Below are 19629 nucleotides of genomic sequence, written 5' to 3' on the forward strand. Positions count from 1 at the left end.
GATATTGAGGATGAGTATGGGAGAAAGAAGTAGCCTATTTAAGGAAAGAAGTATGAAGCTGGTCTGCTGTAGTGATTAATGGCAATCTGATACACCGTAAAGAAGTTTTTGAATTTCTTTTATTTACTATACTTAGACTTCTTTTATTTATTCATTTGGCATGTATGTTTTTGACATCTCTTCTGTGCTAGGGACGATGCTGCAAATAGAGTGATGGACAAAACATGCTCCGTCCCTCTTAGCTTTCAATATACAAACTGATTTTAATGAAGGCATCGTAGGCCTAGTTACAGACTAAGAAAACATGTCAACTGGCCATCTGCAAAGAGTAGTGCTGAGCATGGCAGGCAGTGCAGAGCCTTTCTCCCTCCCAAACTACCACTACTTGTACCTTATGCATTCTGGGTCCCCCTCTGTTTGTACTCCTCTTAAGGTAGGTAGGTCCAGGCAGGTGCAGAGATGGTCAAGGAGAGGGATGGGCTGCTGGGTTGATCCCTGCCGTAAATAATCATGACTGAACTGTAAAGGTGGAAAAGTCCCTGGAATATATGGATTCACCAAGAAATTCATTATAGATCCTAACTAGCAACAGTGTTGAAGAATCATGCACTATTGATGACTATCACTATGGCCCATACCATAAAAATTAACAGAGCTTTACAATCTGTAACTTCCTTTCTTAGATGTTACCTGTGATACTAAAAAGTCACAAATAGCCGCAGAGTTGATATTGCAATCCATTTTATGAATGAGAAAAAGGGAGCTTGTTCTGATCAGGCCACATGTTGATGGAAGAGCCAAGCCAGGACTTCTATTATACCCTTGGGTTCTGTCCACCATGGCATGACAACCCCCTGAGTAGTAGTAAATTACATAGAAATGCAACTGTTTACCTTCCTTAGGTATCTCCACAGCGTCTGAACACTGAGATATTTTTACTGGTAGCCTGAGGATCTCTTGAGAAATTTTGTAAATGAAGGTGTGAGAACAATTCTGCCAAGGTGGAAATTAGATTTCAGTGGTGGTGTATGAGATTATCATTTCATTCACTCCTGCGAAGTGATAAAGCATGAAACAAAGTGACAGGGAAAATATTTCCAAACCTTGCCATTTGAAAGGCTACAGGAATACTTGCTTATTATAAATTTAGCATAGCGGGATTCATTTTTTTGAAATGAAAACTTCTTTGGAGGACAAACGCTGAGACTTTTGACTGGGAGTAAACTGATTTCCCCATAGTTTTAGCTTTTGGTTATATCAGTTAAGAGCTGGTGAGCTCCCCAACCGACAGAATGGGAGAAGATATTTGCAAATGACATATCAGATAAAGGGCTAGTATCCAAAATCTATAAAGAACTTATCAAACTCAACACCCAAAGAACAAATAATCCAATCAAGAAATGGGCAGAAGACATGAACAGACATTTTTTCCAAAGAAGACATCCAAATGGCCAACAGACACATGAAAAAGTACTCAACATTGCTCGGCATCAGGGAAATCTAAATCAAAACCTCCATGAGATACCACCTCACACCAGTCAGAATGGCTAAAATTAACAAGTCAGGAAATGACAGATGTTGGTGGGGATGCAGAGAAAGGGGAACCCTCCTACACTGTTGGTGGGAATGCAAGCTGGTGCAACCACTCTGGAAAACAGTGTGGAGGTTCCTCAAAAAGTTGAAAATAGAGCTACCATACGATCCAGCAATTGCACTACTGGGTATTTACCCCAAGGATACAAATGTAGGGATCCAAAGGGGTACGTGCACCCCGATGTTTATAGCAGCAATTCCACAATAGCCAAACTGTAGAAAGAGCCAAGATGTCCATTGACAGATGAATGGATAAAGAAGATGTGGTATATATATATACAATGGAATATTATGCAGCCATCAAAAGGAATGAGATCTTGCCATTTGCAACAATGTGGATGGAACTGGAGGGTGTTATGCTGAGCGAAATAAGTCAATCAGAGAAAGACATGTATCATATGACCTCACTGATATGAGGAATTCTTAATCTCAGGAAACAAACTGAGGGTTGCTGGAGTGGGGGGTGGGGTGGGAGGGATGGGGTGGCTGGGTGATAGACATTGGGGAGGGTATGTGCTATGGTGAGTGCTGTGAATTGTGCAAGACTGTTGAATCTCAGATCTGTACCTCTGAAACAAATAATGCAATATATGTTAAGGAAAAAAAAAAAAAGAAGAAGATAGTAGGTGGGGAAGAATGAAGGGGCGGAATCGGAGGGGGAGATGAACCATGAGAGACGATGGACTCTGATAAACAAACTGAGGGTTCTAGAGGGGAGGGGGGTGGGAGGATGGGTTAGCCTGGTGATGGGTATTAAAGAGGGCATGTTCTGCATGGAGCACTGGGTGTTATGCACAAACAATGAATCATGGAACACTACATCAAAAACTAATGATGTAATGTATGGTGACTAACATAACAATAAAAAAAAGAGCTGGTGAGCTCCCAAGGTGAACAAATACAATTTTTGGAAGCACAAACCATGGAATTTCCCATCATTCCCGATGTGGTTCTGTCATCCCCTTGCTTAGGTAGCACCCCTGTGTGTAGAGCCTCCTGCTTGTGCTTTAAATACATTCATTCTCTCATATAAGCCACATAATCATCCTGCCAGAGAGCCTAGGTAACATGTCTGTGGCCACAGGGCTAGTAAGTAGGGGAGCTAGGACTGACACCAGGGGCCAGATGGCTACAGACCCTTAATACCAATGGTTTCACACTTTGTCCTTCAGAGGTGCCTTGGGACACTGGAGGGTCTGAGAGAAACAGGGCTCAGGCTATTCATCACTCTTTCTGGCAGAGCATCCCCTGTGTTTACCTCTTTTATATACAGTGGTATTCCTCAAGTTTAGAGCTCATGAAATTGAGAGCACAATTTAGATGCATAAGGAAAAGGCAGTTTCTTTATTTGGCCTACAGCTACTTGGGTCCCCATTCAAAGCCTCATCTGATGGCAAGCAGGGAAGAGAAAATTAGATAAGTGTCCAGAAGGGTTTAATTTTAGTTCAATCTAAACGTTTAAGAGTGTTTTTGTTTTGTTTTTTTTAAAAAGGTGCAGTGTTTCAGAGAACGACGTTGCCCCCTCTTTCCATCTTTGGAAAGCTTCTGGGTGTGTTGGGGGAGGGGTCTGTGCCTTTCCTGTCCACATCTGGTGCCATGCTCCTTGATGGCCTGGGTACCAAGCACCCAGATGTTCTCCAATGCTGAAACAACTGGAGTCTATTCTTTCAGGTCCAGCACGCTCCTGGCAAAGCTCCCTGGCTGAAATGGCCTCCTTCTCATGTAACAACTCTTTTAAGGTCTGGCTGTGATTCTCATTTGTTACTGGTCCAAGCAGCCAGCTCTGCAGTCTTTATTAACGAAGAGACACCTCAGCCCCAGGAAGAGGACCCCCCTCTGGCTAAACTGGCTGCTTAAACCAAGTCAGACAATAAGAATTTCCCTGCTGGTCTTCACAAATCTATGCTCAGAAAAGTTGGGAGCAAAAGATCCAGTTACACATCAACTAAGAATGATTGTTTTTCCTCACGCGGTGAATCAGCGATTTGACTATGTTCATAATTGAGGTGAACCAAAAATTGCAGAATGCTAGTACCAGAAAGTGCCTTGAAGGCCATCCACACCCTTCCTCCCCACCATGCAGGATGAAGAATGTGAGGCCCAGAGATACAGCGGTTGGCCGTGGTCGCATCCCATTACAGCAAAGGTAGAGCCTGACCGAGGCCTCTGGAAATCAGGTCCGGTCCTGCACTCCCCCCTCCCCCACACTCATCAGTGATAAGCCTGCGTCAGTGAGAATGGCTAAGCGCCATCCCCAGCGCCTGGGCATCAAAGTTAGACATGCATTACACTTTCATGAAGTTAACCCATCTGAGAAAATACCTGTGATTGTTTGGACACATCCCATTTCTCTAAGAAATCCCTTTATACCAAAGGGATCAGCTACATTTCTCCTTAGGTGATCTGTCCCTAAGTCTCTGAGGTTTCTAGAAGGCGTCTGAGCGACCAAGCTTGAGAAGAAAATGGAAGTGTGCAAACCAGCTCAAAAATATTTTTTTTCAGTTCTTTATCTCTACTCACTGCAGCTTTAAGATAATGCCACCTTTGGGGAGCATGACAGAAGATTTTCAGCAGAAAACATATCCTACTGGATATGAGAAACATAGAAAAGCACTTCCATGAATACAAATGTGTTGCCTAAATATTGCATCTTCAATTTTCCTCCCAATGAATTATCCAAAATAAAATGTAAAAGTGATTATTTTGGGAATGCGAGATCATGCTTTGGGGGCAGTGGGCGGGGGGGGGGGCTTTCACAAAGATATTAAATGGCTATTAAAAAACAGAAAAATGTTCTAGATTAGAAGTGCCTTTTCTCCTGCAGTGTGGACTTCTGATCCTGGGTTCCTGCAGGAAACAGAGCCCGAGGCAAAGTTTATGAGCTGTGGCCTTGTGCAGGAGGGTAACCCTGGGGGAGCAAAGGAGGGAGAGCAAGAGAGGGAGGTTCAGCCCGGTGGGGTAGGATGGGAGGACTCTGGGGAAGCTTGTTATGCATATTTGTTTTATTCTCCAGATGCACACACTTGCCTAACTTTCAGGAACCACATGATTCTTTGATGCCTTGTGCTGCTTCCAAGACCATGGAGTCAGAGGCCTCCAATTCCATGCCTCCTACTGGTCAGAATCTACCTCACCAAGCACCAGCAACCCCTCATTTCTCCTGGGTTGGTTACCTGCCTTCCCAGGCAGCCTGTGGGGAATCCCTAGCAGCAGTGACCTATTCTAGTAATAAAAAGGTATGAGTGTCCCTCACTGGAGATTGTTATGGGTTGAACTGTGTTCCCTTAAGGTGATGACGTCCTAACAACCTACCCCCCAACCCTGGCATACCTCAGAACCTGACCTTATTTGGAAATGCAGTTGCTGTGGATGTGATTAGTTTAGTGAGATCATACTACGAGTAGGGTGGGTCCCTAATCCAATATGACTAGTGTCTTAATAAAAAGGGGAAATCTGGACACATTCACACACAGAGGGAAGACAATATGAAGAGACACAGTGAGAACACCATCTACGAGCCAAGGAATGAATGCCTGAGGCTACTAGCAGTTAGGGAGGAGGCTTGGGACAGATTCCTCCTCACAGACTTCAGAAGGAACCAACCCTACAGACACTTGATCTTGGACTTCTGGTCTCCAGAACTGTGAAACAAGAAATGTCTGTTGTTTAAGCCCCCCAGTTTGTAGTACTTTGTTACTCTGTTAGGAAATTAATACGGAGAACTTCCCATTTCCTACCCCCATCCAATGGCATGCCTCCTCTAGCCTTCCTCTAATTTTGCCTAAACCTTCTCCTTTTAAAACTGGACTGTCCTCAAAGGAGCTTTATTTGTACTATACCAAGGCACTGTCCCCCTGCTAAAGGTGTCTGCATTGAAATTTTATGTCATTGTGGCACATAAAGTACTGTTCCCTGTCGAGGAAGGAATGAAGCATGGGAGGTCAAAAGCATAGATTTGGCAATCAGAAAAAACATTGTTTATCGCTCACTCGCTGTACAACTGGGGTAAAGTTCAAGGACTGTGAACTTGTCTCATAAGTGGGACACTGATGTTCCTCACTTTGTAGGATTAAGTGAGATTGTAAAAGTAAAGCACTTAGCACAATTCCTGACACATAAGCACCTCAATTAAGGAGAGTTATTAATAGTAGTAGCTATTAGCGGAGCTTCAGCCATTGAGGAGCAGGGGTTGACGAGTATTTATGGAGTCTTTTCGGCTCTCTGAAATTAGACCAGATGGCTGCATACTCAGTTACATAACTCTGGAGCCACTTGTCTAGTCATCATGAAGCAAGATATCCGCATGACCCCTATGTGACCTGGAGAGGTTAAGAAAATATAAGATTTTAACATTGAAATGAAAAGGTTTGATAATCTACAAGATATAAGTGATACTCAAGAAATAAGTAATGTCTCCTGTATCTTCCAGAAGGCAAGGGGAATGTCTGCAAATAGAGGTCAAGTACTTAGGGTCAGTGATACCCAACACGGAGGTCAGAAGACAGAAGCTCCCCTTCTAATCACCCAGGTGACCCTGTGCCAGTGTCCTAGTCTCTCGGAGATTAGGCTTCTCACCTGTAAGGTATCATGGAGGATGGTGTGGTTATTCACAAATATTTTGTGCCCCTCTCTGTAAAGTATTTATAATTCCCCACCCTAATAATATCAAATTTGTCCCTATGATTCGCTTTGACCAATTAGAGGTTAGTGGACACAATGGCTATGCCCTCAGATCTTTCCCTGCCTCTGCTGTCATGAAAGCATGTGATAAGATGGAGTTTCTGGGGCGCCTGGGTGGCTCAGTCATTAAGCGTCTTCCTACAGCTCAGGTCATGGTCCTGGGGACCTGGGATCGAGTCCCACATTGGGCTCCCTGCTCAGCGGGAGGCCTGCTTCTCCGTCTCCCAACCCCCTGCTTGTGTTCCCTCTCTCACTGTGTCTCTCTCTGTCAAATAAATAAAATCTTTAAAAAAAAAAAAAAGATGGAGTTTCTGTTGGCCTGCTCTGAGTACCTATGATAAGAAGTTCACCTTGCTAGTCTAAGATGGGTATGGACCATAAGCAATAAACTGTGACAGTGAGAATTGGGGTTGTTTGTTTCCAGAGCACAACCCAGCTCATCAGGGCTGATGCAGGTGGAAATCATACATCTGCATCATGGGTCTCTGATGAACAGCTTTGCAAATACAAAGTGTGCTGCAATCACAAAGCAAGAGTTGAGAGAAAAAAAGGAACTTTAATTTCCATGACATTCCCTATTCTCACCAAAGAAATTGTGTGATAAATAACTGAGTGTTAGTGGAAGGGGGGAAAAAACCCCACTGATTGGCCAAGTTTCTTTCTCTCAAAGTAGACAGAGGAAAGAAGGAAATATGAAGAAGAATTGCTCACAACTGATTGAAAACAAAGCACCTTGGAAGCTTGCTTAAATCAGGCTGTCCTCCCACCTGCTGCCTCAAGTCTCTACGCTTTGATTTTTGTCTTTTCTGTATGTCTCAAATGTCTACAAAGGCTACCACCTAAAAATCACACTTCTCATATATTTGAAAGGAAACCCATTAAATACGCACATGAAGTCCTAATATTGTGGGGAAAAAAGAAAAAGAAGGGAAGAAAGAAGGAAGGGAGGGAAAGAGAGAGGGAGGGAAGGAGGGAAGGAGGGAGGGAGGGAGGAAAGACAGACCAAAGCAAAAAAGGAAGAAACAGAAATCTGAATGGATAAAGAAGATGTAGTGTATATATACAATGGAATATTATGCAGCCATTAAAAAACCCCGAAATCTTGCCATTTGCAACAACGTGGATGGAACTAGAGGGTCTTATGCTGAGCGAAATAAGTCAATCAGAGAAAGACATGTATCATATGATCTCACTGATATGAGGAATTCTTAATTTTAGGAAACAAACTGAGGGTTGCTGGAGTGGTGGGGGGTGGGAGGGATGGGGTGGCTGGGTGATAGACATGGGGGAGGGTATATGCTATGGTGAGCGCTGGGAATTGTGTAAGGCTGATGAATCACAGACCTGTACCTCTGAAACAAATAATACATTATATGTTAAAAAAAAAAAAAAAAAAAGAAGATAGTAAGAAGGGAAAAATGAAGGGAGGGGAATCGGAGGGGGAGATGAACCATGAGAGACTATGGACTCTGAGAAACAAACTGAGGGTTCTAGAGGGGAGGGGGGTGGGGGGATGGGTTTGCCTGGTGATGGGTATTAAAGAGGGCACGTATTGAATGGAGCACTGGGTGTTATACGCAAACAACGAATCATGGAACACTACATCAAAAACTAATGATGTAATGTATGGTGATTAACATAATAAAATAAAATTTTTTTTAAAAGGCTATAAAATAACTCTGGAAAGAGTTGTTAAAAAAATCTATTATTTAGAAGGCACTCATTTGTTCCCTTGCCAAGCTAATAAATGCATTATTTATTGTATAAAGAGGGTAACATGGGCCTTTTTATCCATGTGATCTATTCACCATGTGGTCCATTCACCAGTGATCCTAGAGGAAACTCCCATTTGTTGTCTTCAATGTAGAAAGTGTTAGCATGGGACATTAAAGGAAAAAAAAAAAAAGATAAACCCAAAACACAGCTGACCTAGTATTTTGCTTTCATATTTACATTTGAATAGGTGAACGCCCAAAATCCTGGTAATTCATTTCAACCAAACTAATGAAATCACACAGAAGACTTCACCCAGAAGTACCTAATTTCCTCACTGTCTACCTTGTTTAGTTCCTCCCTGCTTCACTCCAGGGGAAGGATATTAACTCACAGATCTTTTTTCCCTGAAAGTCCCCAAGAGGATGGAACTGCCTTTTCTCTTTTGAAAAATGCCTCCCATTTGACTTGTACCTTGCTGGGAACAAGATATCATTTGTTTTAAAAGAGAGGCAGCCTCAAGTCTCCTTTCCTTCCAATTCTTGCTGAGTTATAGGTTGAAATTAAAAGAAAATAAATGATAATAATGTTAACTAAGAAGGCTGCTATTACAGGAAAACTGAGCAGAGAGGCCTGGGGTAAAAAAGCTCGAAGAATCATAGCTCAGAGATGGGCTGTTTTAGAACATCAGTCAGTCCTGGCCAGTGCACTTGGAAATGTGCTGCTTCTGGAATGAATAGGCAAGGACTCTCAGGGAGGTGTGGGACTCGACTGAGTTCCTGGGCCACTCTCATTTGTATTAAATTACTTCCTTTGAGGGGTTGCTCTTCTTGACCCAGACATGAAAGATGTCTCCTCCTTATTTAAGTCAGAATGCAAAATTTAGAGTTGACCTACATCTTGCAAGTGGGAAAAGAACACTTGGACACAAGTAGACAACTCACAGGGGTGTTTCTTCTCCTTTTGGAGACACTGAACAAAAAGCAAGGCTGATGCTTCTCTCAAGCGGCCTCCAGAAAGTACACCTGAAGAACTTGCACAAGGAGGCCAAAAATGTGCCATCTCAAGAGAATGAGAAGACAAGCCACAGACTGGGAGAAAATATTTGCAAAATTCATATCTGATAAAGACGTGTTATCCAAAATAGACAAAGAACTCAAGCAAAAACAAAAATCAAACACATGAACAACCCAATTAAAAACTGAGCAATAGATCTGGACACCTCACCAAAGAAGATATACAAATAACAAATAGCATATGAAAACATATTCCACATCATACGTTCTTAGGGAATTGCAAATTAAAACAACAATGAGATACCACTATACACCTATTAGAATGGCCAAATCCAAAACACTGACACCACCAAATTCTGCTGAAGATGTGGAGCGACAGGACTCTCATTCATTGTTAGTAGGAATGGTTCAGCCACTTTGGAAGACAGATGGACAATTTCTTTTTTTTTTTTTTTTTTAAAGATTTTATTTATTTATTTGACAGAGAAAGACAGCGAGAGCAGGAACACAAGCAGGGGGAGTGGGAGAGGGAGAAGCGGGCTTCCTGCTGAGCAGGGAGCCTGATGTGGGACTCGATCCCAGGACCCTGGGATCATGACCTGAGCCGAAGGCAGACGCTTAACGACTGAGCCACCCAGGCGCCCAAAAATAAAATCTATTAAACAACAAGTGCCATCTTGGATTATGAGCTACCTTTGAGCTCTCTTTGTTCCAAGAACCAGGTTTTCCCAACTTTCAAATATTCTTTCCCCTAACTCCATAAAACTTTGGAACATACTAGAAGCTCCACCCCCACAAATTCTTCATTTACTTTTTAAAGAAATATTTAAGTGTCTATTAGGACTAATCATTGTGTGATGCTCCAGTAATATGGTGTTTCACTGATACATTTCTTTTTTTATTTTGTAAAATCTAAAACCTGTATTTCTCTTAAAATAGATGGCCATCTTATACTTGTCAGTGTTTTTTCTTTATTATACTAATATTAACTATAATATATAATATTTTGTTATTCAAAATATATATTTATTATATAAAATAATAATGCATCTTACAGTCAGCATCTTAGATTTCACAAAACATGGTAAAATGGTAAATAAAAAAATGGGCAGCTTCAGCCCAGTAATGGAGACAGATTTAAATAAATAATCATGCAAACAAAGTTACAATAATAACTGTGATTGGTGCTTTGAATGGATGGTACATGGAGTTGTGAGAGATACCTGGGGAACCAGAAAAGGCTTCCCAGAGGATGTGGCAATGGTCTGAGGACTAAGAGCTGCAGAAATAGTGAGCGTGAGCTAGATGAAGGAGAAGACGATGAGGAGGTGGAGGTAACTACGGGTACAAAGGCTCTAGCACAGAAGAGAGTCTGGGGCATGGAAAGGTCAGTGTGAAAGGAGGGCAATGACGAAGGACAGTGTGATGTGCGGTGAGCCTGGGAAGGCTCCTTTGAAGCACTGAAGTGAAAATGTCAAATCAACAGTGGATTCTACAGGTCAGGAACTCAAGGGGGATTTCTGGGATAGAGATGAAAATTGTTGAGTCATCTGAATCAAGGTTGTCATAAAAGCCCTGGGCGGGGATGATATAACCAAGAGATGTGATTCTTGGGCTGCACTTTAGAATCTTCTGGGAGGCTTTTAAAAATCCCAATGGCCAGGCTGTCCACAAAGCTAATGAAATAAAGATCTTTGGTAGATCCCGGAATCACTATTTTTTAAGGCTACCCATGTGATTCCCCAGGGGCAGTCACATTTGAGCATCATCAGCCTGGACAGAAAACACAGAGCAGAAAATGAGGAGGTGCTAGAATGAAGAGTTGAGAATTCTGATACTTAATGACCTGGTGGAGGAGGAAGAAGCTGCAAAGGAGCCAAACAAGGAATGGCCAGGAGATCCATGGGAAATCAGGAGAATGTTGAGTCACAAAAGTCATGAGGAAAAGGAAAAGTCATAGAAGTCATGAAGAAAAGTTTTCAGCAGTGCTGAATGAATCTGCATGAAATAGGTAAGGACTGAAAGCATCCTTTGGGGCCAATCATGGAGAGGTCAACATCGACCTTTGTGGGAGCTGTCTGTTGGTGTGATGGAGTCAGAAGCCAGATGATGCTGAGGACAGAGGTGGAGGTAAGAACACCTAGTGTGGAGGACTGCTTTTAGAAATCTAGCTGCAAAGTGGAAGGACATTGAGGAGATCATGGGGTAGAGAAACTTTTGTTTTGTTTTGTAAATGAGAACTATCCGAGCATGTTTGAAAAATAAAGGACAACAGTAGCTCTAATATACAAGTGTCAAGAACATGCATTTCCTGAGGAGCTGGGGAAATGAAAACCCAGACATAGGTGAAGGGGCCGGATTTTGATACGAAGAAGGGATGGCTGTTCTACTATAATGGGAGGGAACAAAGGTGGTGTAAGAGACATAGAAGTCAATTTTCACGTGCAGGAATAGGGAGAGAAAAGAGTTCTTGTGCAAATTTCATCTTGTCTTTGAAAGCAGCTCAAAAATTCCTTATTAACCCACGTCCTTAGTTTGGCTTCAGAAGTTACATTTCTCATAAGGACAGTCTTCTCCTTGGGCTGCTTTCCATGTATGCTAATTATGTTATTGGCTGGCATTTCCTACAACAGTCCCTGCTCATATAACCACCACTGATTCATTAAGTCATGTAAGCAGGGGTTCTTCCTTAGCTGACTAATGAGAGATTGTATCCCTGAAGTTAAAACACATACACTGATCCAGCAAAGGGTTGTGTGGTGCCCACCTGGTGCCAAATATTGCACTGACTATTGAGAACAGAAAAGAGAAAAACAGACAAGATGGAGAATTTGAAATTCCCTCTCACCATGCCCTTATCCCAAGAGACTCATCATCTAGCTGGAAAGCGAATAACTAGTAAGTAACTTATAATGATTAGAGTCAAATCACTGCACAGGTATTCTAAACCCTTTAGCATTGTTGTTTCAAAGGCCCTATCCCAAGGTGAACGTGGCTTCATATGTGGTAGCTCTTTCAGCAGACACAGCAGCTTTTGAAAACAAGATACTTCTTTTTTTTTTTTTAAGAGAGAGAGAGAGAGGGAGAGAGGGGTGGGGGAGGGGCAGAAGGAGAAGAAGAGAGAGAATCTTAAGCAGGCTCCATGCCTAGTGCTGAGCCCGACACGGGGCTGGATCTCACAACCCTGAGATCATGACCTGGGCCGAAATCAAGAGTTGGATACTTAACCGAGTGAGCCACCCAGGTGCCCCAAGAACAAGGTACTTCTAAGGAAAGTGTTACCCAAGCACCAAAAGCCTTTATTACCAATGTCTGTTGAAAAGGAGGGCAGTAGTTTTAGGCTGCTCTAGAAAATCAGACAAAAATTACTTACTCATGGAATTAGAAAATCTCCTGGTTGGGAAGATACTTAAAGGTGATCTTCTCCAGTCTCCCATCTAAAGGTTGAGTTTCCTCTGGCTTGAGGAAAAGATGGCTGAAGGCTGATAGTAGAGGACTGGGGGTTGGGGGACTAGGGACAGGAGCTGGGGGGAGGGGAGGGATTCTCAAGGAGGAATGCTAGACAGGGAGAGCACACTCCTAGCCCACAGACCACCCCTCTCCCCCACCAACACACATATATACAGGAGTTTCTTTCATTCTTCTTTCTTCTTCAGCCCAGTTGGGATTGGAGTCAATAGAAAAATGATTATTCACTTCCACAAGACAAAAAAAAGTATTTTCCTGTATTGTACATGTTTTGTATTTCCTGTATTGTAATACCTTGCACATTATAAGCACATAATATTAATAACTGAATGAAATAACAACCCAAATGACCTTCTCTGCCAACTGGTAAGTGAACTACTAGAGTGTAAATATAATATAAACGAACTACTTCATGCCCTCTTCCCGAAGTGGCCAGGACTGTTTACAAAATGAGCTTGGTCCTCTGTGCCACGAATTGTGGTAGAAGAATCAAAGATAAATATGATAATGCCTGCCCTTGGAAGCGCATGGTCTATTAAAGCTACAAAACAGTATAAATATTAAAACAGTGATAAGTGCTACCCTAGATGTTGGTTGATCATGCTCCCCCGATGGGTAGGTGAGTGTGGCCTGGCTGATATGGGTCACCACGGGGCCCAGACTGGCCACAGGAGCACAGAGCAAGTGTCAAGACCAGGAGGAAGTGCAAAAATTAGTTGAATGGGAGGCCATGGGTTGGTAAGCCGGGGAAGTGAGTCTATACCAGTAATGATAAGAAGGAGGGCCTGAGGTAGATGCCAGAAACGAGAGCACAGCCCAAAAACTCAAACCCTTAGGGAAATGAGACCTGGGAACTACAGTTCAATAGGGGTGCAGGGAAATATGTGGATGAATATGGAACTAGGGGCTTTTGCCTAGTCTTGCCTTCCTGACTCTTCCCAATGTTTGGCACAGGCAGAATTGGCTCCATTTGAAAAAGTGGGGTAGACAGATGAGGAAAGAGTATTCAGAAGTAGAAGAAACTAAGGATTCAGAGAAAAGTTCCTGGTGGTCCTAGATGAAGCAGATGTCTTAGAACTGCAGAAGGCCTAGGGCCATGCTCTTTCGGGAGGTGACTTTAGGTGTGGCTATCGCTGCAAAAGCCTGAGATACCATGCAGTGAGTGCTCCTATGGAGAGATGTTTCAATAGCCTTTAACTCTGTAAGACTCAGTTATGGACTAAGCTGCATGTATTCATCACACTACTGTCTGTTAATACTCCTATTTATTGATATGCATAATAAAGTTACACCAGCCTACAACTTTGAGACTGATAGAAGGGGAATTCATTTGACAGATCAGTTAATTCTTAATGGGATAAAAGGAAGATGCTCTGGTTCCCCCTTCTTTTTAATGTGCCCATTAATAACTTGATCTTTTTTGGGGATGAGCTAGATGCACATATATTTCAACAAGAAACAAAAAGTCAAGAGTTCTCTTACATGCCAATGACAGGACTTTATCATTCTGAACTACCAGTGGTTTTAATAGACATCTGACCCCAATTTTTAATTATCACCATTAAGACAGCCTTTGGATCCACTGTGCTAAAACTAAGTTTTAGGAAGATGCCTAACAGAGCCAATAACCCCAGAGCAATTAGCTGCATTGATGTATCTCAATGGACGTTTCATACCTATTTTGTCTTGAAGAGTATCCCAAGAAGCTAAATTTATTAAATCTAGACCATGTATGGGTGTTTTTGTCTAGGCTCAAATAACCATAGCCATGCTTTACTGCAAAAAACTGGAGAGTCTCAACTTTTCATTTTTCTATGAATTGCAGTAGACTCAAAATCACTTTCCAAATGAAATGTTGGCCCCGGTTGCAGGGACTTTCTAGCTCTCTTCAATCAAAACTGGAAATGGCCTTCCGTTCAGGCAGATTTTTTTTTAAATGATGTTTCAATTTTCAGAGGAGAGGGCTGATCCTCTCATGCCTAGCAGTTGAGAGCAGGCCCATGCCAGCGACCTGTCAGGAAAGCCCATCTTAAACTCACTGTCAGAAAACCTTTGAAAAGCTCAAGTAAAAGAAATAATTCCTAAAGAGAATTAATCTGGCAACCCCCTTCGTCTAGGTTCTGTGGAATTTAATCTTAGCTTAAACCAAACAAGCCACCAGAGTATGCTTTGGTGTGGTGCCAGCAGAACCAGTATAAAAAGCAGTCCTGAAAAAGAACATGCTATGTTTAATACGAAGGTGATATTGATGAGTATTTGATATTCATTACAGTGCACAGCATCTTTTGTAGGGAAATCCACCAAAGATTTCTCTCCTTAGCAATAGTGGTGTATGTGTGTGTGTGTGTGTGTGTGTGTGTACGTGTGCGCTCACGCATGCACATGCTGTTCAAAAAATTTTAATTGGAGAGCATAATTTCTGAAAAGTGCATAAAAATAGCGCAGTTTGGCAGATGAACAATCTTGTGAAGCCCCATCGAGGCCAAGCGACCCTCCCTTCCTTCCTTCTTAATACTCTCCCTGCCCCTGGAAGGTAACTATCATCTTAATTCTCACTATAATCACTTTCTTACTTTCCTTTATAGTCTTAAACCTATGTATACTTCCTCAGCAATACAGTTTCTAAACACACACACTCTCTAATATATTGTATATATATCAATATTATGTAAGAATCATTCATATTCCTGTAGTTTCTTCACTTTCACAGTTCTATATTATTCCCACGTCTCGAAGCACCACAATGTATTTATCCATTCTACATTTGGTAGGTATGTACGTAATCTCCTTTTAGGAGTTATTGGGAACAACAGTCTTATAATGTATAGAGAATAGTTTCTTTGGGATATACACTTTAGACTATTGTTTTGGGTTAAAAATAAATAAATATTCTATATATACATTATATATGTATATTTACTTATTTATATAAAGTTTTCAGGATATATATATATATATTTCTAGAGCACTAATAATCAGAATATTTGGAATAGACTTCTACAGTGTTTCTCTTAATCAATGGATCGGTTTTACCGCATTGATTCCATTACTCTTGTAAATAGTCATGCTTCCCTCTTTGTATTGCTCACTAGAGAACTAAAAGCCACACTTACTGTCAAATGTGTTCTGCTGAGGGAGGTTTCGAAGGGGGGAGGTATGTCTGGGGACTGCTGTAGGAAGAAGGGGGCATCTGTCCCATCCTCGCTCATCCAAGCAGAGCAGTTTTTACTATTAGGAAATCTTATCGGCATGCAAACAAGTATAGAGGATAATACATAATTGTTTCTATCCATTGTATATACTGGTTTTCCAAACACATTTTTATTTTGAGAAAAACTTCCATAGCTTTAAAAAAGAATGGAAACCTCTAATCTAACTCACAAAGAGAAAAAGTACAGGGCTGGGATCAGAGGACCTGATTTGGTCGACCTGGGCTTGGTATAAGTCACATTCTCTCTCTGACCCTCTAGAGAGGCTCAAATGACTAGATGATGTGGTCATTCAAAGAAATTCAATGAAGAGTCGTTAGTAAAATACTGAAGAGACTTGATGATAGCATGAACGCAGCTATCAGAGAGGACAATGGACTAGACTCTAGGGTCTGCACCAATGTTATTATTGCAGATAAATTAATCTATGCACCTTGTTTAGGAATCTTGACATTAATATTTGAGATTTTTGCTCTAATATTTTGAAAGCTTTTGGTCTATGACATAGATGGATTTTTTTTCTGTTTAAATCCATATTGTTCAGGAAAACTTTAATTTAATACTTAAGTATGCAGATTTGAAGCTGAATAGACTGAATTCCAGTTCAATCCCTCTAAGGCTTAGGTGCCCTATTTATGAAAGAGGCTAATGGTAATGCCTACCACATCTGGTGGTTGTAAGGATTAAAGACAAAATGCTCAGCACCCAATCAGTACTAGCTGATATCAGATTATTCTGAGTCATAGTCTACTCTTCTCCCTTGAGCCTGTCATCATCTTGGACAACATTCATATCTCCGCTGACAGCCAACACTCTAACTTCCTATACTTGTAACCTCTTCCCTTGGCATCCACCTCCTCTCCACATCAGGCACACAACTACTCCCCAGACCTTGTTATCAACAGGAACTGTGTCACCTCTGGAATATCCTAATTGAGAATAAAAAATTTCCCTCCTGCTTTTTTTTCTTGTTTAAACAGCTATATTAGTTAGGGAACACCGGCTGCTGTAGCAGATACCGCACACAATTTCAGCCTCTTACCACGATATAAATTTATTTCTTACCTCATTAAAGTCCCAAGCCGGTGCCCCTGATTTGTAGGCAGTTCTCATCCAAGCAGCAATTCAAGGATGCAGGTTCCTTCCATCTGGTGCCTCCAGCATCTTCAACTCGTGGCTTCCGAGGCTGATGAAGAAAGGGAAGGGCATGGTGGGTCACACACGGAAGGTTCTGTGGACCAGGACTAAAATGGGTGCACGATAGTCCACTGGACAGAACTCAGACACACGTTCATAAGAAAGACAGAGGAAAATAATCTATCTGTGGGAAGGAAGGAAAAAGAAACAGGTTAGTCAATCTCGCCCATTCTCTTATCTCACCTAATCTTCAATTTTCAGCCTCATGGAGATCTATAATCCTTGAATCCTTCTACTTCCTCCTGACAGCTCTCTCCCTAGTCCTCCTTGCCTAGTCCAGCCTACTCCCCATGGCCTAACACTTGAATGCTTTCGATGCCATTAACTCCTTTACCCTCTTGTCATTTCCTGGTACATATTTGCAAAAGTACCAGCCACAGACAAATCTAAGCACTCTCATTCTCCACTCCTGTAACTAGCTTGCTGGCTTCTCCTAGGAGTGCACACACACACACACGCATGCACACAAAACCAAGTGGACTGGGGCCACTAACATTCATATTTTCCAACATCAACCAGGCCCCCAGTATTGCTATATTATTTCATATAATTCTCATGATCTACATACTTCTGATCATTTCTCTTCCTCTTTTCCCACAGTAACTATAATCTGTCTGTAATCTCTCTAAACTGATTGCTATATATTCCCAGTTAAGTTTCAGTATATAACTTCACTTCCAACATTATGGGGAAAATAGAAGGTAGCATCCTAGGCCTACAGAGATCACTCACTACATTGCTTTTAAAAGATGCAAGTGTTTTCTGAAGCAATGTATTCCTAAAGCTTTGGTGAAGGGAGTGTCTTCTGGGACCCCTCAGGGGACATGTAGTTAAGGTATGGTTTTGTGAAACTTACTGGACAAATCCATCCTAACACTGTCATCTCGCTAAGCCTTTGAATTCCTTCTTCTTCATTATAACAATGAAGTTCTGGCAACTTATTTTCATTTAGCAATGCCCACTATTATATCTAGGTTTTATGCAACTAAGCAAATAGGTAGAATATACTGAACCAGGGCGCCTGGGTGGCTCAGTTGGTTAAGCGACTGCCTTCGGCTCAGGTCATGATCGTGGAGTCCCAGGATCGAGTCCCACATCAGGCTCCCTGCTCTGCAGGGAGTCTGCTTCTCCCTCTGACCCTCCTCCCTCTCATGTGCTCTGTCTCTCATTCTCTCTCTCGCAAATAAATAAAATCTTAAAAAAAAAAAAAAAAAAAAGAATATACTGAACCAGCAGACCAAATTCAGAATCTCTGGTTGGTTCACACATATTAACAAATTCAGTTGCATTCAGAATTATGTTCCTCATTCCTTGATTTTGTATGTTCAGAATTCCTTTCTGCTGATCTTTACTAGAATTTTGCTGAAATAATTAGCAAATTCTTATAATACTATTTGGTGTGAAAATAATCTCCTGGGTTTAATTGTATAATTGGTCCCCTGATACACTCTGGGATATGACTCTAGATAAAGATGCTGGCAGGGGTTGGGGACATGGGTGCAACTGAGAAAGAGGACAGCTGTCTCCTTAGTCAGTCATTGCAAAGCTTTTAGTAGGGAAAAACAGCTTCATCAGATGAGGGAAACAGCTGCTTTGCAGAGCAGGGAAGGTTCGGGAAAAGTGAGGGCTTAGAAGACTCTAAACCATCTATGATGGTTAATTTTATGTGTCAACTTGACTGGGCCATAGGATGCCCAGATATCTAGTCAGACATTAGTCCGCAGTGTGTCTGCGAGAGTGTTTCTGGACATTAGCATTTGAGTCAGTAGACTGAGTAAAGCAGATTGCCCTCCCTAATGTGGGTAAGCATCATCAAACCCACTGAAGGCCGCATTTGAACGAAAAGGCTTTTTTGGTAAGAGAATTAAGGGAGAATTCACTCTCTCTACCTGTCTTTGAAATAGGAAATTGATCTTCTCCTTTCTCATCCAGACTATAACTTACACCATTGGTTCTCCTGGGCCTCCAACTTGCTGACTGCAGAGCTTAGGACTTCTCACCCTCCAAATCATGTGAACCAATTCCTTACAATAAATCAATCTCTTTCTTTCTCTGTCTCTGTCTGTCTTTGCTGAGAGAGAGAGAGAGTTTTATATATATATATATATATATATATATATAAAACTCTCTCAACCCAGACTAATACATCATCCAGCTCTTCATATAGATATCTGTTTTTGCTGGGGGCTCACCTCTTCTCTGAGGCATATCCTCACTTTCACATAGGACACTCAGTAAAGTAGTGATATTAACAACTTTGTAATTCAGCAATTTGCAGGAGCAAACTTGGTGTTTGGTTTTAATCTTTCAACCTTACATAATCAGACTTAGGTAACTCCTGATTTTCAGCCTGTACCTGAATTAGAAATTTGAACTTGACACTCTCCCTGTTAAGTTGTCCAGCTCAAACAGAAGCAATCTCCCTGTCTACAGAATACGATTTTTTCAAACTTTCTATAAAACTATATGGTAGCTGCCACTTGGTCCCCCCAAACCTCATCTTCACAAGGCACTCCATTTCAGGTGACCACAGCTAATAATTAATTCATAATTAACTCTATGCCATGATCTACTCAAGTCCCACCACCTCATATACCTGGTACACTGTGTTTGGCCAGGTAACTAACTGATCCCACATCACTGTATTTCCCTGTTGTTGTGAGCAACCTCTCTTTCAGTGTCAATTTCTGTATAAGTCATATTTCTATGGCTACAAATAAAAGAGTATACTCACTTGCCTAACTTTAAAAATC

At 41.6% G+C, this 19629-nt stretch overlaps 1 protein-coding gene across 11 annotated transcripts in view; it reads right to left on the bottom strand.

The window, feature by feature from the left end:
- POU2AF2 (POU class 2 homeobox associating factor 2) overlaps positions 1 to 19629 on the bottom strand; it is a 484065-nt gene that overhangs the window by 292250 nt on the left and 172186 nt on the right. For 10 of the 11 annotated variants that reach the window (XR_013442617.1, XR_013442616.1, XR_013442618.1 and 7 more), the window contains one exon: positions 16745 to 17000. Coding sequence is in view for 8 of the 11 variants with exons in the window: in XM_036106883.2 (XP_035962776.2) it covers positions 16745 to 16792 (48 nt within the window). In the remaining 3 variants the exon portion in view is untranslated. The remainder of the gene's footprint in view (positions 1 to 16744; positions 17001 to 19629) is intronic. The other variant, XM_036106874.2, reaches the window with a different exon arrangement.

This window comes from Halichoerus grypus, chromosome 11 (assembly GCF_964656455.1).
Source record: "Halichoerus grypus chromosome 11, mHalGry1.hap1.1, whole genome shotgun sequence".
Classification (NCBI taxonomy): domain Eukaryota; kingdom Metazoa; phylum Chordata; class Mammalia; order Carnivora; family Phocidae; genus Halichoerus; species Halichoerus grypus.